At 42.0% G+C, this 23,772-nt stretch overlaps 2 protein-coding genes across 2 annotated transcripts; both read right to left on the bottom strand.

Moving 5' to 3' along the window:
* Window positions 1-4,235: 4,235 nt before the first annotated feature.
* Window positions 4,236-8,903, bottom strand: TEKTIP1 (tektin bundle interacting protein 1). Its single transcript, XM_053455885.1, has 5 exons — window positions 8,773-8,903; window positions 7,492-7,676; window positions 5,375-5,500; window positions 5,155-5,226; window positions 4,236-4,495 (listed from the first exon to the last, which is right to left on the bottom strand). Exons 1-4 carry the CDS (start codon window positions 8,844-8,846, stop codon window positions 5,180-5,182), a joined length of 432 nt encoding a protein of 143 aa, XP_053311860.1. The 5' UTR covers window positions 8,847-8,903; the 3' UTR covers window positions 4,236-4,495; window positions 5,155-5,179.
* Window positions 8,904-12,320: 3,417 nt separating this feature from the next.
* Window positions 12,321-22,561, bottom strand: FZR1 (fizzy and cell division cycle 20 related 1). Its single transcript, XM_053461786.1, has 14 exons — window positions 22,460-22,561; window positions 21,304-21,470; window positions 20,039-20,164; window positions 18,340-18,403; window positions 17,450-17,577; window positions 16,756-16,838; window positions 16,491-16,674; window positions 16,333-16,398; window positions 15,589-15,691; window positions 14,824-15,008; window positions 14,476-14,709; window positions 13,929-14,033; window positions 13,675-13,767; window positions 12,321-13,355 (listed from the first exon to the last, which is right to left on the bottom strand). The coding sequence occupies exons 2-14, from the start codon at window positions 21,370-21,372 to the stop codon at window positions 13,314-13,316; spliced, it is 1,482 nt and encodes a 493-aa protein (XP_053317761.1). The 5' UTR covers window positions 21,373-21,470; window positions 22,460-22,561; the 3' UTR covers window positions 12,321-13,313.
* Between the last annotated feature and the right edge of the window lie 1,211 nt (window positions 22,562-23,772).

The raw sequence follows: 23,772 nt of genomic DNA, 5'->3' as shown, positions 1-23,772 counted from the left end.
ATTCCTGAGTAGGGGGTATACCTTTTAATTTTTATTTTTTTATTTTTACCGTGAGTACAAAACATTTGGAAATGTCTGTGAGAAGGATTGATCTGTGGATTGGGCATCACGTGCAAGCTATTTTATGGTGAAGTACAGACTAAAACCACCATTGCCAGTGTAACCACAACCACCCTTGGGGCTACCACTACCACCCTTGGTGCTATAACTACCGTAAGCAAAGATCGCCAGGCAGTGGCACTGTCAGATGATAGTAGCAGATCTATTTTTGTTACAGAAGATAGCAAAGAAGAAGAGGGAAGGTCTACTGTTGCAGCAAGAGTGGACCTTTCTCTTCCTCCCAGGTAGAAAAGGGTATGGCCATCTTCAATGACAATGCTGTCGATGACAACAATGACCTTGATTTAGATTATGAGCCAGACACATCTTATAATAATTTTTCTGTTAAGTGTGTTGCTTCTTCCACTCTGCAGAAGCAGCAGCAAAGTACCTATGCCATGGGTTCCCTATATGCACTGGCAGCAGTACCACCATCACAACCAACACAAATACAATTATGGGGAGAGAAAAAAAAGAAACACTACTACTACTTTGTCTGGTCCCGTAGTAAAGTGTGGGAGTTTGCGGCTAGAGGCCCTTTATCCCTCCTACGGCTTCTCGTGTTTACCACCTTCAGCACGACTGTAGTGCCCTCCCTTTACCAGGGACAAGCTGTCCAAGGCAGCTGGATAACCATAACCTTCACCTCTGACATATGGAGCACCACTACCGCATGCCTTTCTTTCACTGGCGGCACTCTGGTGGCAGCCCAAACATTTGGAAGACAGTACTACTTTAGCCGGTGTAGGTACATGGGGCGAAAGGAGAGGGGCAGAAAGGCAGCAGGGTTAGGATGGTTAGCGGATAGGATGCTTCCTACTCCATGCTCAGGGTATGGATGAGCAGAGCACATTAGCTTGCATCTACCACAGGCAGACATAGCAGTAGAAATGGAAATGGTGGTGACTGATGGGCAGCAAACATGGTGAAAGTGGTTAGACATGGAGACATTGTGGTTTAGGCGTTGTGCAGCACATATACTGCACCTGGTGGTGAGAGCAACTATTCCAACTGGCGGGCAGCGTAGGCTTTGATTGTAAGATTGAAGGTAAGTCAGCAGCTGAGGGAGGAGCAGAAGGCAGGTTTACTCCACCACCATCTATATCATGATAGTCACCCGCTGGAACTCCACCCTGGACACGATGGAGCGGATTCTAGATCAGCACCAGGCTCTTTACTCCATGTCCTCTGAGCAGAACATTGGTGTGCCCTTTCCATTCGGCAGAGGGAAAAAGCAATAATGAGGCAGATGGTGCAATGCCACTTTGGGCCAGGTCATCCTTTTACTTACCTATTTTAAACAACATATGCACTTCCTGGAACAAAATGAGGTCTTTCTAGGTGACAGATTACATGTATAGGTCGAGAAGTGATCAGAATGCTGATAGAATACATGCTGGCCACCCTCTGTGACCCAAGGTTTAAGGGCGAATTGGCCCTTAAAAATAACTTTAATGCTTGGAGAGACATGCTTGTCTGTAGGGTTCATGTTAAGCGAAGGAGAGATTCAGAGTTAGATATGAAAATTCCCAGCAACAGTGGCAAAAGTACCAGCCACATCTCCAATTCTAATCCCTTGTACCCGCGCAGAGCAGCTACACTAGATCCACCGGAGCATCAACCATCTGGGCAGTGGCTTTTGATACTTTGGTGGCTACTAGCACCACTAGCGTCTCTGAAAGGATCAAAGCCTACCTTGAGGAACAACCATTACCTCCTAGTACAGGCCCTCTAAGCTATTGGTACTAGAAAGATGTTGTCTGGTCAGGCCTCTCTTTGGTGACCCAGCAGTTGCTTTCATGCTCACCGACCACTGTTCAAAGTGAAAGTGTTTTCTCTGTGATAGGCAACATACTCAACCCACAAAGAATCCTGCTCTCTCCACACTTGGTAGAGCAGCTGGCTTTCTTGAAAGTATATCTTCTCAAATTTGGGTCCCCAGCACTCAATACTAAAATCGAGTGAGGTTCTACTGGCGCTGCTCAGTCTCCTTCTTTACGCTCCCATCTGCCAGCACCTGCCTGTCCAAGCCCAGTGCTCTGCTATTGCTCCCCTTTCACCATCCTGACTCTGGGCGATCAATTATTTTAATTTGTGTAATATTTGGAAAATACCCACTCCCAGTGCCCTGCTACTAGTGCTGCTGCCATATGACCTTCCTTACTCTGAGGGATCAATTAATCAAACTGGTTCAATTTGTAGGGAAGTTGAGTCCCATAGCATGCTGCTGGATGTGTGTATCCATAGGTGCAGTGCTGCTGTTGCTGGTGGTCCTCCAGTGGCGTACAAATATATGAAATATGGACAAAAATAGAACGGAGTTCCCTTTAATTATTACGTTTTGCCACATGTCCTATACTTTTAAAGAGTTTGTCATGCCAATTTACTTTATCAGTTTTTACTCAAGCAAACAGCGTATGTTGAAAATGGGTGGGTCAAAATGACTATGTAGAGTGCTTTAACCCCTTAACGACAATCCCCGTACATGTACGGGGTTGCCATGAAACGGGTTAACGACAATGCCCGTACATGTACGGGCTGCCGTTAAATAGCTGCATCGCCGCTTTGCAGCATCCACAAGTGAGGCTGACCGTGGATCCGGGGAGGGCAGCCCTCGGCAGCCCTCCCCGGAGGAAAAATGGCCGCCGCCGCAATCGGAATCGCAATCGGAATCGGAATCGCAATCGGAATCGCTTCCTAAGCATAAACTGTGTTGCTGACATGCCTCAGTATCGAGGCATGTAGCAACACACCCCCCCGACCCCCGATCGCCTTGTGATTGCTCCGAGGAGCAACCACAAGTGCCATCCTGTGAATGACGTTGCCGTCATTCACAGGATGGCATTAACAAGAGATTTGAGTTCACAGAGGGTCTATCCAGACCCTCTTGAGAACTCTCGAGCTCCTCCTGCAGGTTGAATGCAGGTACTGCATCCAACCATGCAAGGTCAATGGAGCCCAGCTCACTAATGAGTGACTAGTGTAAAAAAAAAAAAAAAAATTAAAAAAAAAAATTAAAAAAAAATTAAAAAAAATGTTTAAAAAAATGTTAAAAATATGGTAACATGTAAAAATCCCCACTGTCAGCAAAAAAAAAAAAAAGTTTTTAATAAGCAAGTCCTAAAATTTTTTATTTTTACAAAAATTCCATCATGGAAAGAGTTAAAATATTGGCATTACAAATGCCCATAGGGTGTCTAGTATTAAAAAATATATGATTTGAAGGGGTAAATTGAATTGGCCGGGTTCAAAGATGTCCCAAATATGGGACATGGGGCAGATGTGTAAATGGCAAAAAAATACACACCTCACAAAGGCGGCCTTTTACCTCCCAAATAACCCTACAAACCCATGCATGGGGGGTATCGCTGCGCTCAGGAGATGTTACTGAACACATATTGGGGTGTTGTGTGACACGGACATATACCAGGAGCGATAAATTTATACAACATGTGTGAAAAAAATACAAAAAGAATTACTACCATAAAGTTTCACAAAGGGTAGTGGTAAAATTAGTGCATTGAAAGGGTTAAAATACCAGCATTTCAAATACCTTGGGGTGTCTAGTTTTTAAAAATATATGATTTGATGGGGTAAATTTCATTGGCCGGCTTCAAAGATACCTGAAATGGCACATGGGGGGAATAATGACCAGATTTGGAAAAAAAGGTTTTGAAATGGCAAAACGCTACCTGTACTTATTGCCCCATAATGTGTAGAAAAAAGCAAAAAAACATAAAAACATTGGGTATTTCTAAACTCAGGACAAATAGTAGAATCTATTTAGCAGGTTTTTTCATTAGTTTTTGCAGATGAGTAAAAGTTTTCTGTTTAAAAAGTGAGAAAAAGTAATTTTTTAACAAAAAATCCCCATATTTTATCATTTTTTTATAGTAAATTAGATGATATGATAAAATGAATGGTATCTAAAGAAAGCCCTGTTTATCCTGAAAAAAACAATATATAATATGTGTGGGAGCATGAAATGAGAGAGAAGAAAATCACAGCTAAACAGTAACACTGGAAAACGTTAAAAGAGCCATTGTCCCGCAATATACTACGAGTAAAAACCCCTATTGTCCTTAAGGGGTTAAGGAGGATATTTATTTACGATAAAGGAACAGTTATGTTCCAAATAAATTTCAAAATGACTTTTAAGTTAATGTTGTTTTTCATAGATATATTTAGTTGATGCAAAAGCTGTGGAGATGATAATTGCCCTTACACTGGTTTTGTGTAGTACATTTCCTATTTGAATCCTCTGTTGGAAGCCAGTACTTTCCAAAATGTCTTGGTGTTTGCTGTAGATTTGTTTCACTTGTTATGCTTTTATCACATTGATGATCATGTTGTTCTCTGCTATGCAAGATGAAATAGTTGTGAGACAGATGCAGACCTAAGAGAATAAATAAAAGAGGAATGGAGAATATATATATATATAAAGTAGTATATATTATTATTTATTGTTTTATATAGTGCCATCATATTCCGTGCTATACAATGCATATGCCTGTCACATACGTGCACTTTTTTCTTCTCTCTTTCATTCTTCTTTCTTTCTTTCTTTCTTTCTTTCTTTCTTTCTTTCTCTCTCTTTCCTTCTTTCTTCCCTTAAACGTTTCCTCTCCGTCTTTCACATATGACAACTCACTCCCTCATACCTACCACACTTCACTCCCATCACACATATCACACCTTAAGCTCATCATACCCAGCTATTACATATCACACTCCACTTCCATTAGACCCAGCCTTCACACCTAATTCACACACCAGACCTCATTCTTATGACACCAAGCCATCACACCTCACATTGAGGCGATGCTGGCCAGTGAACCAGATCACCCAATAGGTGGCAGAGAGGCTGCTGCCCTAGTCCTAGTTGGCCTAGGCTAGAATACGTCACTGGTTAGCGTGCAGAAACATACTATTGTAATGACAATCTGATGACAATGGTACATCAGAGTTTACCTCAGTGAATAACATATTCACTGAGGTAAACTCTGATGTACCATTGTCATGTCACACAATACAATACTTTTAATGCCTATTCACCTTGTATGCTGACACATCATGCCATTTACTTTGACAAGTAATTTCTGGTTTCACACTTGTGTCTGTTCACAACTGAAAAAAAGAAATCAGGTTTACAGTTCTAGAAATGTTAGAAATTGTACTTTTTACATAGCTACATCACAGCCATGCTGACCTATGATGTATTATCCTTTCAATCATAATAGGGACGTATGTCTTATACAGTATTCCACATACATACCAAATTCTTTGCCAAGAATAGGACTGTCTCTCCAACTGAAGGTGCCCCAGCGTGCAGCACTTTGTAGATACTGAGCTGGCATGGAGGGATCATACCAGGCGGTCTCTCGCAGGTGATGAGAATCAGCTGTAGGGATTACATAAACATATATGTATACCAATGCTGAATATCTTTTCCCTCTCCCAGCCTAATACCTCCTCCCCATTGTCCAACTTTGTTGGCTGTGGAGAAGGGTTTCCTGGTGGGAGGCAAATGTTAATTATGCATTAATTGGAAAAATTATACCACCAGGGTATAACCACTGTTATGAACCTGCCCAACATGAAAACTTTAGTTTACAATAACTGGGGTGGTAAAGATTAACCACAACTAACCCAGTCTACATTCCCTATGGTGTTCAGTAATGCTATTAATGTCAACAACAAAAAGGTTAGTGTGTAGTGTAGGCATACCTGGGAACTCTCCAGGTTTGACCCGGAGATTGCCCGGTGAAGCACAGCTTCTCCAGTTCTCCGGGTCAAGACTCGAATCCTCCGCGTCGCTGGAGCGGGGTCTTGACACGCCCCGCTCCCCGCCCATTTTCCCTTGATGCTTAACATACTAGACTGGCTGAGAGTCATGGGAAATGTAGTCTCAACTAGGGCTGCAACTAACGATTATTTTAATAATCGATTAATCGGCCGATTATTTTTTCGATTAATCGATTAATCGGATAAAAAAAAACAATATGCAAATTTTTCGTTTATTTAAAAGAATTTAATGAACTGGATGTTAAAAAACAACTTAAAATTTACATTAACATTCTTATTTTGTTATGATGTAATAAAAAACAATATTTTCAAAGTACAAGAACCCACACAATATTTATGCACTTTGCACCCAGCACTTTGCACCCAGCACTTTGCACCCAGCCCTTGCACTTTGCACCCAGCACTTTGCACCCAGCCCTGGCACTTTGCACCCAGCACTCAGCACTTTGCACCCAACACTGTGCCCCAGCCCTGGCACTTTGCACCCAGCACTTTGCACCCAGCACTGGCACTTTGCACCCAGCACTTTGCCCCAGCCCTGGCACTTTGCACCCAGCACTTTGCACCCAGCCCTGGCACTTTGCACCCAGCACTTTGCAGTCAGCACTTTGCCCCAGCCCTGGCACTTTGCACCCGGCACTTTGCACCCAGCCCTGGCACTTTGCACCCAGCACTTTGCACTGTGCCCCTGCACCCAGTCTCCAACTCTGCCCTGCACCCAGCCCTGCCCCCACATTCTGCCCTGCCCCCACATTCTGCCCTGCACCCACACCCTGCCCTGCCCCCCCACCCCCACTCTGCCCTGCCCCCCCACCCCCACTCTGCCCTGCACCCAGTCTCCCACTCTGCCCTGCACCCAGTCTCCCACTCTGCCCTAACCCCCCCACCCCCACTCTGCCCTGCACCCACACTCACACCCTGCATCCCCACCCCCACTCTGCCCTGCACCCAGTCTCCTGCCCTGCATCCCCACCCCCACTCTGCCCTGCACCCAGTCTCCTACCCTGGCCTGCCCCCCCACCCCCACTCTGCCCTGCACCCCCACTCTCCCCTGCACCCACACTCACACCCTGCCCTGAAACCCCACCCCCACCCCGCCGTGGACCCCCACCCCGCCGTGGACCCCCACCCCCGCGAATCGCTCTGTGCGAATGGAGCCACTCGCACAGAGCGATTCGCACATAGACATAAAGAATACTTACCTCCGCTACGGACTCGTTCCACTTCAAACTTTTAAAACTTTATTGAACTCGATTGAAGCGCGTCACATCCGTCACGTAGCTAGAAGGCGGAGACTGCAGAGCGTGGAGCAGAAGCGGGGAACGCTGGCGGAGGTAAGTAAAAGGAGCCTAGTGCTCCAACGACGAATCGATCACTCGATTAATCGATAACGGAAATCGTTATCGATGATTTCCGTTATCGATTATTATCGATTTTATCGATTCGTTGTTTCAGCTCTAGTCTCAACAGCTGGAGTATTAACTAACCCTAGCGGCAATGTGTGTTTAAAATAAACTACAAGCTGCCAGAGTGCTTTCCTTTCTTTATGTACTTGCCATTATAGCCTAGCAATCCATGCCCCCTCACCGTGTGGTAGAGTCTCTTGCACTCTCTGGCTGTGTTGTTGCTTCCACTTTTGGTAGGTCTCTCGATTCTTTTCTGTATTGAGCGTTTGTGCTTTAACATCGACCCCTATCGGTCCTGACCTGCAGCGGATTGCTTGCTGCAAAATGGGGTATGAGGAATATCCATGGAGAGACAAAGGCTCCATACTGTAAACAGATGAACCAAAAGAAATGTAATGAGAGAGTGTGGTGCAACCTGATCTCCGCTGACCGGCCCAGGGAGCTAAAAGCTCAATGAACAAAACCTGGTGTAAGCAGAGTAGCGGTACAATGGCACCCAATCTCATGTATAGTAGCTGAACACTGGTAGCTGTTGCTACATCCTATTGAGTAGTATGGGAGGTCCACTGAGCACTTACAAGAAACATACTGAGGTTGTCTTATAGTAATACATTCACCCTCAAGGAGTCTGCTGCCTGCTCAGTCTACCAGAGAATAAATTCACAATCGGTTAGAATGGCCTTCATATTGAAACTGACAAATGCAGTTCGGTATGTCGGTGGGGAGCATGGCATTATATAAAGAGAAGTTATGACAGAAAAAACATTGGCATTTGAGAAGCAATTATAGATTTCATAATTTAAAGAAAATAGAGGGTAAAGTAATTATAAATCTTTATTTTGGTAAAAGGTAATATACAGGCCATTTAACTGAGTCCTCAGGGATAGTACGCATTCTTCCCGTTTTGATATAGGTAACAATCTTAGAAAAAGCTTACAATTTAACTGGAAAAACCTATAGATTTTTATTTTTAACTGAAGGTTATTCATAAATACATAGTTGAAGGCAAAATGTACGGTAGTTCCCTTGACATGATATCATTTTAAAACTATTGCCCTATATATACCAAACCCATAAGTAAAAGTGAAGAAAATTTACATTTTTTAAAAACCTAGTATGCTCTTGGTAAATGTATCCAATAGATGTGTTGGACATTCCAGTAGCTTGCACACAAAGCCCATTTTGGTGACTAATAGACTGATAGAACTGAACATGGGGTGGGATGGGGCAGAGGAGCTCTATCTTTAGAGTTGTACTGGACCCCAAGATTTCTGATGGCGGCGCTGTTTCTCAACTATATAAACTTTTTAACATCTGGTTCACCTGCATTTGAGGGGTTTATATAAAATTACAGTTGGGGGTCATCTGTCAGAGTTACTGATACCTTGATGTTAGTAGAGATCAGCCAGTGTTGAAAATGAATAATGGGTGCTGTTAATTATCCTGTTGTCAGTGGTTTTACCTGTTGTTGGTAGCAGGGAATTCTGTCTCCAGTGTCCGGTATGGGATGTAGCTGCTATCTTTAGGAACATCCATTGTGTCTGCTCTGGTCTCAGGCAGGCAAAGACAAACGTATGGCTGTCACTGTTCCAGCTGACTGGAGTGGTTTGTTACTACTGCTTACCATAGCAACCACTAGGTTTGTCAAACACTATTAAGAATAGCAGGGAGGAGACAGAGGAGTCAACAATTCACATATGCTGTGTAAATACCTATACCTATACCTAAGTAATAAACTAACATTGTATTGCACTCTAATTTTGACCTTTTTTTTATACAAAACAGAATTCCATCCTTTTGCCTTCCGGTGTTTCTACGAGAAGCTCTTCAGAGCACCCAAGCTCTATTTTTGGTAGGTTGACCAGACATTGCTTTGTTCATAGCACAGGCACTGGTTTCTGTTAGTCTGCGGAACAGGCCCTGTTAAAGGACATATTCCACTCCAGTTGTCATGTAAAATATGTTTAACTGCATGCAATTTGATGCAAGCATTCTTTAGTTATTGTAGTTAGAAATGAGATGTCTGCCCAGCTGCCTCTGCTGAAATGTGGTCCGCAGCAGTGGTGTAACTACAGCGGACGCAGCTGTGACGGGGGCCGGTGTGACCTGTAACCCCTTATTCCTGTCTCCTCGTACCGGTTCAAAGTAGTTTAGAAAGTGCCCTTCTGGCCAGGACCGCATCAGTCCAGGTCAGAAAAGCCCTTTCTAAAATATTTTGAACCAGCATGGGGAGACGGGAGAGAATCGAGGTCACGTTACGGCATGTGACCCTGTGGTGAAACCAAGGCAGCTCGCAGTTTCAATGTTAGAATGAATGTGTACATGTAGGTTTACATATGTGTGCCAGAGTGTATGTTGGGGGGGGGCAAGGGGTAAAGAAGGCACAGACAAATTGTTTAGGTGCAATGATGGCACAGACCAGCTGTTGAAATGGGGGCCCTGTGGAAATTTCTGCACCAGGGCCTAGGAGAAGCAGGAACCTGGGTGTGAGAGCCCCACAGTCAGTTGGAACTTTTACCATTGTGTACTTAATGTAAAGATGTTTCTATAGCAATCTGCTAAACACCTAGACACTTTTAGCTATGAAACTCAGCAAGAAGTTGTTGCAGATGAGGACACCATACATTCCTTCTGAAGCAGGATCAGGCTCGCAAATGCTAGCGCAAGAATTTGTAACATAAAACAGGCTTTTTTTAACCTGATCTCACCGTATATCTCCACCATCCTCATGTCCCTGGACGCAGAGTAGGTGTTTAATGGGATACATTGGGAATAATCTCCCTCAGCAATTTCTAACAGCGATTTCCATGTTATATTCACCGGCTATTGGCTAGGGTCTGCTACGTTAGTTTTACTTTGGGAATCCAGATGGCAGGAAAACATCAAAAGGGTCTGCTTGCAGATGACATTTTACTTAGTCAATGAACCTCTATTTCGGCTCTCCAGAATGCTTGGAGGAATACAGCAAGGCGCCACTTCATAGAAATATCATTCTTCAATAAAAAATATCAGCATCTTTCTCCCATTATGGACAGGACCTTGAATTTTCTTGCTTTGCTTGTTGAATATGAGTAAATTATACAATAGGCTTATTTATTCTCCTTGGTTGTTTTGGGAGTTTTGGTTTGTAGTTGTCTTCCTAGGATTGGGGGTTGATCTCATATGCCAAGGGTGTCCAACCTACGGCCCTCCAGCTGCTGCAGGACTACATCTCCCATACTCCTCTGCCAACCACTTAGCTGAAAGAGCATTATGGGAGATGTAGTCCTGCCGCAGCTGGCGGGCCGCAGGTTGGACACCCCTGTAAATATGCCTTTGCACACCTTGAGGCACCCAGGTTCTGTATTGGGCCTATAATATATAACTAGTAATATTTGTTTAATACTGGATTTATATTTTATATGCTAGAAGATTTGTGTCAGATACCCAGCGTTCAAATAGGTGTCCACTAGTTCATATTGTTAACGATGATTATGTCTCTTTAAGCCAGTTAAGTCCCTTTAAGACGTACCTGTACATCCTTAAAACTTGCACCAAAAAGCCCATTAGGGTGTACAGGTACATCCCGATTGACTTTGTTGCAGCGGCAGGGACATCTCCCTGCTGCTATATGGGAGATCAGCCTGGAATCTCGCTCTCATCTCTGGCTTCCTGCTGAATGATCGTGTGTAATGGTGCTCGCCCCAAGCACCACTATCGTTCAAGGAATTCCCGATCTTGTGATCTACTGCCACCCACTGGAAGTTCACCTGAGGACAGGAGAGCCTCAGCAGGGCCTACACCTGGCTGGGCTCTCACATTGCTCCCCCAGACGGCTGATTGCAATTATTGTCTATGTAGCCCTGCTTGCTGATCAAATTTTTATCAGCAAACACACCTGGGGGTGGAGAAGGGGAAAACATTGACTGGAAGATCAGTGATCCCACCAGAGCAGATATCCCCAAAGGGACAAGCCATACTGAACTGGTAACAGCACCAAAAAAATCACCCCCCCCCACCAAAAAGTATTTTCTATAAAAAAAAAACAAAAAAAAAACAAAAAAAAAAAAAACACATAACACTTCCACTATAAGTACAAAAAACGGTATTGATCAGGAAATTGTGCTGAACATAAATTGGGTCATTGTTTAGGTGTGGCATTTACAAAATCTAAGCAAGATAATAAAAATCTGATTTTATTTTTCTATTGTAGTTTAGGTTTTTATTATGTTTTGTTTATTTATATTATTTTAAAAGAAGGCCCTTCTACTCATGTACAAAATGATGTATACTTTGCGCAGGTTCACCAAATATGGAAAAGGGGAATATTGCTTTAACAAACATATGGTAAAAAATGACAAAAATAGGATTTTCTGTCAATAATCTGCACCTAAGAACATTGATGATAGTTTCCCTAATTCGAATTCTATACCCCCCTTCATTACCAATAGTGTAAAAAAAAAAAAAAAAGGGAATGAAAGCGCTCGCTTATTACTAAACCAGGGAGAATTTTTGTTGGATTCTTACCCTCAAAAGGTTATATGACGTGTTAGAAGTAAAATTGGAACAATAACAGACCACTTTATTTATGCTGGTTCCATGCTATGCTTTTGTATTTCAGTTAAAAACGTAATAAAAATCAGCTTAAACGTTATTGCATTTTTTTGTAGGGTAACTGGTTGACAATCACAGCACTAACAAAATATGGAATGTAATACCGGTGGCATGTTGACTCACAATAGATTACTTTAAAAGTTGTAGGTGAATGTTTAAAAATTTAGAGTTTAACAACTTTTAACATATCAAGAGTCATTTATTCTACGGAGCAATTGATTGATCAAGGAAAAATATGAGCTTTCCTACTACATCAGTGCCAAAATGATGCTTTAAAAGTGGGAAATGTACGGAACCCATTTGTGAAAACATAGTGTTGGCACACTTGCTACAACACACTTTCACAGTCAGCCTGCAGTCACACACTAGCACACAAATTGCAATAAATAATAATAAATAAATCACAATTTCAACAAGTGGCTTTTTTTTGTTCTTTAAAAACAAAAGAGGCTGCAACCCTCCCCCTCCTGGGGATAAAAGTAAGAACCCATGTTGAAACATAGAGCACATTCTCATCAAATAAACCCCTTCACATCCAGTGGGTACAATGCCTTATAATTAGAGGGGGACATTTCAGTAACTAAAGGTTAAGTGCTTTCCTTGTACAAATTATCTTTTACCCCCTTTGGGTTCGCTTCCCATCCCCCTCCACACATGCATTCACATACAAAAAAAAACACACTAAGGCTGTAAAATATACAAATGTAACACAGGGAGCAAGACCCAGTCATTACAAAGACTGATCTGGTAATTGACATTAAATTAAACATTAAAAATACAGAACATCTGTAAAATGAAAAATTGCACCAGCAGTAGTAAGCATAGACATCAAAACATTCATAAAATAAGCCCCCCTCTCAAACAAAAACGCTCATTGCCCTCCCTGGGGGACTGTAATTTATTAGAAACAGGTAACATGTAGGGTGATCAGGCGGAAACCCGCACTGAACGGTATAGCCTTTAAAACCAGGAACCCTTCCTCATGCAAATGGCAACCTGTATAATAATAACAGGTACTGAAATGTCCGCGTGGTGGTGGTGGCGGTGGGGTGACTGCGGTTATATGCTACCTTTTCTCTTCTGACTGGTGGCGAGGGCTGCAACGGATCACATGTAGTTAAATTCCAAATGATAAGATATACATCAGCATTTATATACACACTTACATACAGATCTATATAACAAAGAGGGGGGGCTCCACCATTATCTGTCCCATGGCACCTAATCGAGAATGGTCCATTCTCATCCAATTTTTTCCCCAGAATATAATATGCAAATATTGTCACTGAATGCCTCCCAATTGAGTAAAGTTTTTGTTAGAATCCCTGTACGGTCCGGAGGCCTTTGTCTCGGTTGAAGGCAGATTATCGTTGATGGGGATAATTCAGGGAGGTTCAGACCAAGGTTGGTTTATCGGATTCGAGTGAAGAGATTAAGAACAGAGACAGACTCCTAAAAAAAAGGAATAAAAAGGAAGGTTAGTGTGATGGATATCATCAGCAAAAGGAAGCCAGATTAATAAATGACATAGGTTGAAGTACATTAATTGCTATTTTTATGATCCACCAGTCACATACGCCCATCAGCAAGGTACATCACTGAGCCAACAGCAGGAGCAAGCCAATGTTAATTGCTCTGCAAAATAAGATGATCTGTAGCCTTTTAGATTGGGAAATAACCAAAAAAGGAAAATGGAAACATTCACTTCTCCCCCAAAGCAAATACAGGCTAAACCACTATTTATTTATAGACTTCCCTAAAATCTACTAACCTTCGTAGAGCGAGTTTTGCTAAAAACATTCCAGAATCGTAGAGTTTCATCTCCAGCTCCAGTAACAATGGCTTCACCATCGGGGGACATGGCCTACAGAAAGAAAAAGAAACCAATGAGCACCGCTAAAAAGAATCTGTTCTGTACAACGAGTTACGTCTCACAATACAGATTAAAACTAGCCATGATCGAGGCACTAATATTAGTGCATGTACAGCCAGATGAGTGCATGTGAGGAAATATTATACACTAACCAGGTAAAGGACTCTGTAGGAATGTCCAGTCAGTTTTGCCACCTGTGTGAGGGATGGATACTTCCACACTAGGATTTGGTTCTGAGAGTAACCGTGAGTGCTTACCTGTTGACAAGAGACAGATGGAGAAAATACTGTTAAAAGGGAGAATGCATAATTCTTCAGTACTCATTTTGTCAAAGGCATTGAGTGTCAAAAACACTCAAATACAAAACACACCAGAGAGCTATGTTCCTCTGTTATATTTAGTTTATATACAACTACCTCTTTCTGGGTCTAAAATGTTAGAAAGGACCATTCCTGTTGTAGCCAAGGATAATATGTACGGTGTGGAAACACAGTGTCTGTCTCCACAAGAAAAATATATAATGGATTTAGGGACTGAGCAGAGGGAACAAGCTGAAATGCCACTTCTATGATCAAAAACATAAGCTATAAGGCTATTAATAAAACGTTAATGTAACAGGTAACTACCCTGCTAATGAGTTGGTAGGCACTCCTTTACAGTGACCATAAGTACAGTACACCCAGACACAAAACAACTCACCAGCTCGTTGGCATGTTTGGACCAGGCTAAGTTGCAGACCTGGGAGCCAGTGTCTATACACTGGAGGGGTTGGCCAGTGAGAGTATTCCAGAAGCGGATGCAGCGGTCGGCAGTGCCCCCACCAGAGGCAAGCAGACCATGCTGATGAGGGGACCAAGCAATGGCCTTCACTGCAGCTAGATGTTCTGTATACTGTTGCACAGGGCTCAGACTAGAGTGATTCCAAACCAGAAGCTACAGCAAAGAAAAAAAAATACAGTTTAGATAAACGAATACAATACCACCAGGTTATTCTCACACAAAATAATTATTTAATACCATTAATCCACAAATATCAGAAATCTATACCTTGTTATCATTGCCTCCAGATGCCAGGAGCTGGTGGTCTGTAGACCATTTAAGACCACACACCTCCTGCCTGTGACCTTGTAAGCGCCTTTCAGATTGGACAGGTGGCGTTCGAATGTCTCTTTGCAAGATCATCCTATCTCGGCTCCCAGAGGAGAGCTGATCTGCATTCCATGCCAGTGCCCCTACAAGAGAAAGCAAGCAGATACAGACTTAGACTTATAAAAATATCTCTGGAATTCTAAGGAAGCAGCTCGTACTTTTAAAGCTACAAGGTGATTTCTATGACCAGTAAGCACCTCTATGTATAAAATAGTTTCTGTCTATTAACCTGTGGAAAACATTGCAGAAGCAGTAATGCCTGTGCCGGAGTCACTCTAGAGCTAGACAGGGGACAGGCTGCTGCTCAGCTAAAAATGTGGTGCATCTCACTACTAAAACCACAATTTCTTAAATGGCAATACGTTTTTGAACCGCCTTAAGTATATACTATGGCAGTCTTCATTTTCTGTTTGCAGGATTTGAAGGAATTCCGACAAGATACTGAGCCTCATTGGTAGACACCGATTTAGGCAGCCTTCGTAAAGCTAAGGAGAAGAGAACTGGATAGCATCAGGACAGAAAACGAGTATATCTTCACTATTGTAACTAGTTCCTTCGGTTGTTTCAAAGCATCAAAGTGCTCTGCTTGCTAAACAAAAAGCATAAAGTGTTTAATAACGGCACCATCTATTAAAAAAAAAAAGGCATGCAAGTCTTCCTTACCCACACGGGCAGTATGTCCCTCGAGCGTGGACAGCTTCTTCCCAGCGGATGCATCCCAGATCTGAACAAAGCCTTTGTGCGTGCCCACAGCCACTAGATTTCCCTATGTATAGGAACAAAATATACCATTAAACCAATACATGCAGACATTTCAACACCTCCTTTTATGACTCCAATCCACCTCTGATTTTAACACTATTGACTGATCAAAGAACCTTGTCTTGGACATTTTGATGTTATCTGCTTCCCAATTGTAACCATGCTATTTGACTGATACTTAAAGAGAGGTTTTTCACATTATTGTATAACATGCCTGATGAAGGGACCTGAGAGGTCTTGAAAGCTTGCAATCTATATTTACTCAGTTAGCCAATAAAGGTATTCATGAGAAGACAGAACATTGAAATTCTTGCTGGAACACGACAATAGAGCAAAAATTATTCCGTCAGATACATATTTTAGATACTTTTTCTTTGCAGTTTTTGGTGGGGGGCTTCCTTCACTTTTTTTTTTAATCACACAAACACTGTTACTAGAAAGTAATCTGTTGAGGATTGTCTGTATATTAGTCAAGTAAATACTGGAAAAAGTTTATGAGCTACTCTATAACCAGTTATGGACTAAGCACAAATTAATTAAAATTGATGGCTTCATTATTGACATGCTATCTCACTACTTTCAACTTATTCCATCATTAAGATTTGACCAAATAAGGACATAAAAGAACCTTTCAAAAACACTTACCCGCTCAGACCAGCCCACTGAGGTCACAGAATCACCTTCCACAGAAAGGTCACAGAGTCTGGTCACCTGGTGAAACAGAACACATTAACTCTTACATGCCCCTGCACAGTTAATTGAACTAAAGCATAATGCTAGGCACGCCTGTGCATGCTACCCACCTGGCTTGTGCATGCACTCCATAAATATACACAGGTACCCAGGCCAACACTCAGTACGTTGAGGGATGACCAGTCCACCAAGTTCAGGTAAAAGTCATCCTGCAACTCAGGGGCATCCAAGACTTTAAAAGGGATCTTTGAAATCTTACGAGTTGGCTTTCGTGGAGATCGTAAGAGCTTCTGGCTAAAAAGGCAAGAAATCAGACCTGTTAATGAAAGAAAAACCCAAGGAATGGAAAACAAAGGTACATTGAATCCTCCTTACCTTTTGTTACTCACTGGTGACAAAGAGTATGGAGACACCTCATTACCATCATCAGGGCTTGATCTCTTTGAACTTAGAGAATACTGGAAGGAAGGGGGAACAAAATAGTATAACTAAATAATAGTATAACTAAAATGTATTCATAGTATTAACTATGAATATATATATTATATTATTTTTTTTTAGACATCTGTTTAAAAAGCCTTGCCTATGGCTTGGACACCCAGCGAAACAACGTGAAAGTTCTATGGGAAAATTAAGTGAAGTCAGCACGAGAAGGATCTCATTATTTCTGCTATAATGATCTGACTCGTTGTGGTGTTTATCAATAAAACGGCAACTAAAATCAAAAGAAACCTAGTACATTTTTGAAAATTCACTGCAGAAGTTTTCATTTTGATGGGAGATGCCAAAATACTTTAATAGTCTAGCCTAAAAGATTTCTCACAGCAAAACTCATGAGGGGTGAAGTATGAGGTTTATTAAAAATCCATAGAAATAGTGACACCTCCACCACCATTAGCTTCGTAGAAGCGAAGAAAAAGTCCTTTGATGTCACAGCAGCCCAATGCTGTGCGCAACTACAACATCGCTTCACAAAACATGGACTTGATGTCATTTGTCTCACGCGTATAAATTCTGTCAGACATCCATTATCTGTAGAATGCAGTGAAACTTTATTAGAAAAAAATACCGTAAACAGGCTCTTTTTCTCCGGTGTGGAAGGTTGCAAGCGTCGATCCTCGGTCTGGGGGTCCTGCACCTTCTCAATCCCAGCCCCCAACAGTTCGTTTTTAAGTAGCGCAGAGTATGCCAAGCCATCTGAAAACGATAAGAAAGGGATAAGTCACATTGAGAATCACAGAAAAAAAGCCATTTTAAATATTTTAAAAAGGTTACAAAGGCACACCATAAAAAGACATTTTTGTCCTGTGGCTTATGGGTTGGGTGAAAGTGGATCTGAGCAAACATAGACCCATTGCTACACAATGTTACGATTTCTCACTGGCTGGCCTGGCAGACTTAGAGGTCATCTGCCCCCCACCAAAAAAAAAAAAAAAAAAAAAATGAAATCTTAATATATCATCTTGCTTTTATGCTTAGTTGATGGATATCAAGCTTTCTTTTCATGACTGGCTTGTTTTATTGTATTAAATAATCAAATTGTCGCATTTATAAGCCTGATCGCCCAGTAGTTTCCAGATAGAGCTTTAAAAGTGGCAACAAACGAAATGGCCCAATCAGCAAGGGCCAGCGATCTTCTATGACTACTATATTGAGAGAGCGTTCTCAGTGAGGCATAACAGTGTGATCATTCAGCTGTTTGGAGTTATTTCTGGTTTTTATCTAGAATACTTTAACCAAACAGCTGAGAATCTAAAACGACAGGTGTGATTGAGACACAGCCACATGCATTTACAAAAAATCATTTAAGAAGCAGGGTATTGTTAAACACAGCGCTCAGGAACACGAAGGCAGTTCTAATTCACTCACAGATGGTGAGCAACAAGTTGGCCATTACTGCTTTAAGAATAAAAATGAAAGCAGTGCCACAACTTATTAATACGGGAAGAACGCACTCACCTTTCCCACTGTCTGATGTAGCATCTTTCGCCTTACGGTTTTGACTAGGAGATTTTTCATTTTCCTGAAGGCAGAAGAGAATAGCCCATTAATAAACAGCAATAGCCAGTTAAAAACTGTAAGATTAGGTTTCTAGTGGTTTTTATTTGTCAGAGTAGGCAGGGGAAAATGGCCTATTTCTTGTAGCGGTCTACATATATTAAGGGTAACCAACACATGGCTCTCCAGCATCCTTTCAAACTACAACGCTATCCACAGCCAACACATCAACCCCCCACCCCCAGGTCTGTAATACTTAAAGCAGAATGACAGTGGGGTCTATCCACTAAAGGGCAGTCCTGTATTTAAAATCACTGGTATTTCTTTAAAGCTGATCGACATGCATTATGTAGGGCCAGCATGGCAATTCTTGCAGGATATTAACCGGCCGTGGTCCTTTATGATCCATGGTGAATTCACCATGCTTTAAACAAACCCTAAGCTACGAAAATGAGCAAAAGAACTCGATATTTTGTTGGTATGGTGTGGGTGAAGAGCTTTTAAATATCGATTTTCAAGAGACCCTATGCAAATTTCATAACATCATACTATTAAACATGTCACACATTGCCCTTCATTCCATAAACAAGGTTTCATTCATTCACACTACTGGCAGGCATGCACAAAACTCTGCACACAGACTTTGAAGGCTCCGGTGCTTCTTCCTCTAGGGACAAGGTTCAGGATTATACGTTATGAAGTGTCAAGCCCAATGAGCTCCTGCTGCTGGAAGAGTTTGGCTGTCCTTGCATAACGTGTATTAAAATTCATAAGATTTCTTCAAACTCTTTTCACACACTGAATCATGCATTATGCAGGGCAAGTTAAACTCTTCAAGGTAGATAAACATGCAAGTGTTGGTCCTTTATGATGAATAGCGCAGAACAAACCTCAATGGTTTAAGAGATTACACTGATTTAACTATGCATTATAGAGGGCCAACCAAGCTCTTTCTGCATCAGACATTTAGAATCTACAGGGAAACCAAGGAGTTGAAGCCACAACTTTCCCACAAACTCTACCAGCTCTCCCATGAGCAAATAAACCCCTCTGACTAATAAAAGCCTTAAGAGAAATTAACTTAATTAGCGCTACCATAAAGCCAAGGAAAGACGCCCAAAATATCACGATTGACAGCAATGCCAGCCTCAATGTCTGGTGATAAAGAAGCTGGTTGGAACAAAACAAGATAAAACCTAGTTGATGTCAATGCTTAACTCTATCACCATACGCAGAACTTTAAGGACAAACTGGGCTTTCAAAGAGTACATTTTAAGCTAAAATACACTTTTTTACAGGAACCCTCTAAAACCACTGATCTACAACTTCATTGTCCTCCCAACAAAGCGAAGGTGGTCACTCAGTCTAATCTGAACTTCTGCAAGGATACTCATGAAATCGGCAGCCAGGTTAGACGTAGGAGAGCCGTATTTGGTACAGCTCAACCCAGAACCGAAACCCTAACAAGGCTTGCAGAGCCGATGCACAAGGTGACTTGGCCGCCATGAGACACAGATCATCCCAACTGCAAAGTTGGCTACCGAATACATACACAAGTAAAAAGCATGATAAAATCATTATAGCAGTATGGGCGTTTCGTAATCACACAATAGTAATCACATACACCTATGGCACAGCATTTCAACCTGTAGTCACTTACATTTATCCTATGGAAATTAATACTCCAGTTGGCTCCAGCTCTTGATGGAATAAATCTATCCCCATGTTTACTGGGGGAAGACATTGGAGAGTTTGATGGGGTTAGTGTTCTCCTCATCTCGGACACCTGTATGAGGCAGAAAGAACAACTGTAAGTAGCTGATCCAAGCAAAGCAGACGCCAGAAAAACAAGACTGCGTGATTAACATATGCTTTTCTAAAAACATGCATAGTAGCTAGAAATTCAGTGGTATGGCTTCACCCCTTGTTATTATACTAGTAAATAACCATCTCAAAATTATTTGGCATGTCAACATCATCTGTATTTAAAAAGGAGACTCATATCATCAATAGTAAACATTGTACTGAAGTTAATACTTAGTGAAAGCACTCACATTTACAGTTACTTTATAATAATTAAAAAAAGGCAATCCTTATACAGAACATTAAATAAAGATTTTGTGTGCAACACTAAACAAGAAAAAAGGTTAAAGCCAACAACATTAAACAAGGTTAGATCAGGGCAATTGACAGTCACCTTTTCAGAAAAACATTTTAACAGTTTTGCTCTAAGACAATGTAGAAAGAAAGAAAAAACATAAAAAAGACATCCAGCTACTAAACAAAACAAAACAAAACATAAAACATACAAAAAAGCAGCTGTTAGTCAATCGCTCCATAGTATTTACCACCGATTTGAAGTTGTGGATGGCACTAAGCGGTGCACAATTGCGTCTCTTCATTGTAAACCTTGCAGTATAGGCAGGTGTGTGCGTGTATGCGCGTGTGAAGCTTTGTGCAGTGCTCTGTGGCATAACCCAGTGATATAAAGGTTTTCAGTAGGGGCTGGTCAGAATAACAAAGGAGGGGTGGGAATCTAAATTGTTAACCCTGTACCTACAGGCCAAATGGCAGAAGTGCATTCAGCTGTGTGCTAAAGGAGGGAGAAAATTAAAAAAGGAGGGAACGGGGGAGGGGAAAAGACTCCTAAAATAAAAGAAGCAGCTGTTTCTTTAAGTCCAGAGAACGATTGGCCAACAACCACGCCAACAGCCGGGTGCATTATATCCCGAAACGTACAGCGATCCAGTATAAGGTAAATATCTGCCGCAGGTATGGTGCACAAAAAACTTCACAGAATACGGTCCCGTGATCATTCAATAATCCCCTCCATAGAGAAGGCTGCCATTGTTAACGATAGCATCCGACGCCGCATCGTTTCAAAACGGATATATAATAAATGCATATGACAGGTGTTGCACCTACGCATGGCATGGTGTTTTCATTCTGGAGGTTGATTTGCCGCAGGAGGCGTCTCTCGTAATCCTGGTCCATTGTAGATGGATGATGGAGGAGGAGGGGGGAGGGAAAAGTGAGGACCACCAGTCACAGACCCTCTGGGCAAACACCCAGCTGGTGCCCACTGCAGAGAACTAGAAAAAGCGGTATATGTTAAAAAATAAATAAATATCATGCAGGGTTTAAAAGTGATATATAGCTACAGGGGGGGGGGGACAGATCTGCGGATACAGCTGAAGCACAATGAACCCGGTTTAAAATGCAGCAGCTTATGACAGATGTCACGCATCCATCAAACGACTTCATGTCACTCAAGCACATACCCCACGTTTCATGCTTACAATATAGCTACCCCCCTGTATTCAGCTTCATAATTAATTTACAATCAGTAAAAAAATCCATACAACAGCGTGCATCTGTCACCCTCCAGAAGCCATTCATTCCATAGGCCCTGTGATCATTTACAGACACACACACACACATATATATATATATATATATATATATATATACATACATATATATATATATATATATATATATATAATTCAGTGTCTCTGGAAATGCCCTGACATGTTTCCCCATTAGCTGTTCCTGGTACCAAGCAGGATCTTGCTGTCATTTTATATTTTAATTATAAACCGGGCAACTGACAGCTCCGTCCCACGAAACCACTGTCAGCCTCTCCCCCCATAAAACGCCATCAACTGAACTGTCATGGGGGGGGCACGATTATCGATGGCCTCTTTCCTTCTTCGTAAATGGAGAGATGGCAGTTTGTCGCAAGATGACTGAGTCAGTGATACAGTCGATTAATCTGTCTCTTGCGTGAAAGCTGATCTGACGTTTAAGTGGCCTTTTGGGAAGATGGCGACACGAAACGGGGGTTTCGATTTTGATCTTAACACTGCGGGACGATCAGGGTGGCGACGATAACGTTGCTAAGGGATGACGGTAGGTGAATGATGTGAACGGGGGTATAGAGGCTGTTTGATGAGAGAGAGAGATGTTATTGGATACGGTGCGCGGCGCTGGTAGGTTACAAAGGGCGGATTTGTTATCTAAGGCGATAGGCCACCCAAACATAGCCCTAGAATAAAACCCAGGCTGGAACCCCACTTGCCTGGTGCCCGGTTTCCCAGTCCTAGTTCTCTTCCTCGGTCCCAATATGGCGAAGATACTGTGTCTCTCTCCGATCCCCTCCCCCTTCACTCTTGAGTCTCGCGTAGCCCGACGGGAGATACACGCGACGTCATCCCATTCGAATCATTACAGGAAGCGAGTTACACCAACGCATTCCCATGGCAACAGTCCGTAGTGTTGCATTGGGCCTATCGCCATGGTGATTAGTTAAAGCCGGCCAATGGCTTGTCTGCGGCAGCGGATGTGTTATCGGCTCATTGTGAAGGGTGATGCACAAACAAAGCTTATTTGGTGTAATACTAATCAATAAGCGATTGGACGGCGTTGCTCACTGAGACCAATTTACTAAAGTACACCGGCCTGCTGGAGAAATCATAGCCAACGAAATAATGCATGTATTTTCCCGGGCGAAAGACCCAAATAGTTTAGTTTTTTTTATTATTAAAAATCAATAATGTATGCAATCAAGTAAGCACAAGGTCATTTGATTTAATACAATCAGTTTAATAGAGGATTAGCACAGTGTCAATCATACTACACAATAAGGGGCACAAGCCATTAACAAAGTATTAGCAATTGCAGGGCGATAGACACTTCGTGCTGCTCACATTACATTGTCCATGTTTATTGCCAAAAAAGGTGACCCGCAAAATATGAAATTTGTGGAAAACATAAAACACTGCCAGTAGTTAGGTGGAACAGCTTCTAGACAGAAGCGGTAGAAGTTAACACAATACAGAAATTTAAACTTGCATGGAATAGGCATAGATATATCCCCAATCTAAGAAAAGGCAAGGGACTTACACATGTTTAAGCAGGAGGAACAGGTAGACTAGATGGCCTAAATGCTCCTTATCTAGCATTACATTCTATGTATAATTGTAATCATACTGCATTCAGACAGTTATTCCGTTTAAACGTTGCATCATTCCGCACAAACTTTTACGCACTAATTCTTAAATCCCAAAACGAAGGATCCATTACGTTCCATTGTACATCGCTACGGAATATGATGGTGCTATATAAAATATTACATGTGTGATGTACAGTCGCAACCTGATAAACCCTTTGATGGTGAAATCAACCCAGTGTTATGTTCTACTACACGCCCCAAATGCGGTGTCCAAACATACAGGTATACGCATGGGCTAGATTGTCAGTACAGTGTGCATTACACCCAGCCAAAGGGATACAGGTACTGCTACAGCACTGCTCTAGTTGACGCTATTGGCAGCCACGTATAATTACAGGCATGGCACTAAAGCTAGCCATTAAGACAAGAAGCAATAAATA

The sequence above is a fragment of the Spea bombifrons genome, chromosome 1 (genome assembly GCF_027358695.1).
Source record: "Spea bombifrons isolate aSpeBom1 chromosome 1, aSpeBom1.2.pri, whole genome shotgun sequence".
NCBI classification, from domain to species: Eukaryota; Metazoa; Chordata; class Amphibia; order Anura; family Pelobatidae; genus Spea; species Spea bombifrons.
The sequence above is the reverse complement of the archived record's forward strand: the minus strand, read 5'-3'. Positions and strand labels throughout refer to the sequence as shown.

What these genes read in the sequence shown, in the direction of transcription:
- TEKTIP1 (XM_053455885.1), bottom strand. Translation starts at nt 8,846, where the DNA reads ATGGATGTTCCTAAAGATAGCAGCTACATCCCATACCGGACACTGGAG. An exon ending in TTCCCTGCTACCAACAACAG is followed by an intron (nt 7,677 to 8,772) that starts GTAAAACCACTG and finishes ATCTGTTTACAG; the next exon opens with TATGGAGCCTTTGTCTCTCC. An exon ending in TATTCTTGGCAAAGAATTTG is followed by an intron (nt 5,227 to 5,374) that starts GTATGTATGTGG and finishes TCTTTTTTTCAG; the next exon opens with TTGTGAACAGACACAAGTGT.
- FZR1 (XM_053461786.1), bottom strand. Translation starts at nt 21,372, where the DNA reads ATGGACCAGGATTACGAGAGACGCCTCCTGCGGCAAATCAACCTCCAG. An exon ending in TTAATTTCCATAGGATAAAT is followed by an intron (nt 18,404 to 20,038) that starts GTAAGTGACTAC and finishes TTCTGCCTTCAG; the next exon opens with GAAAATGAAAAATCTCCTAG. An exon ending in GCAAAACTCGCTCTACGAAG is followed by an intron (nt 13,356 to 13,674) that starts GTTAGTAGATTT and finishes CCTTTTTTTTAG; the next exon opens with GAGTCTGTCTCTGTTCTTAA.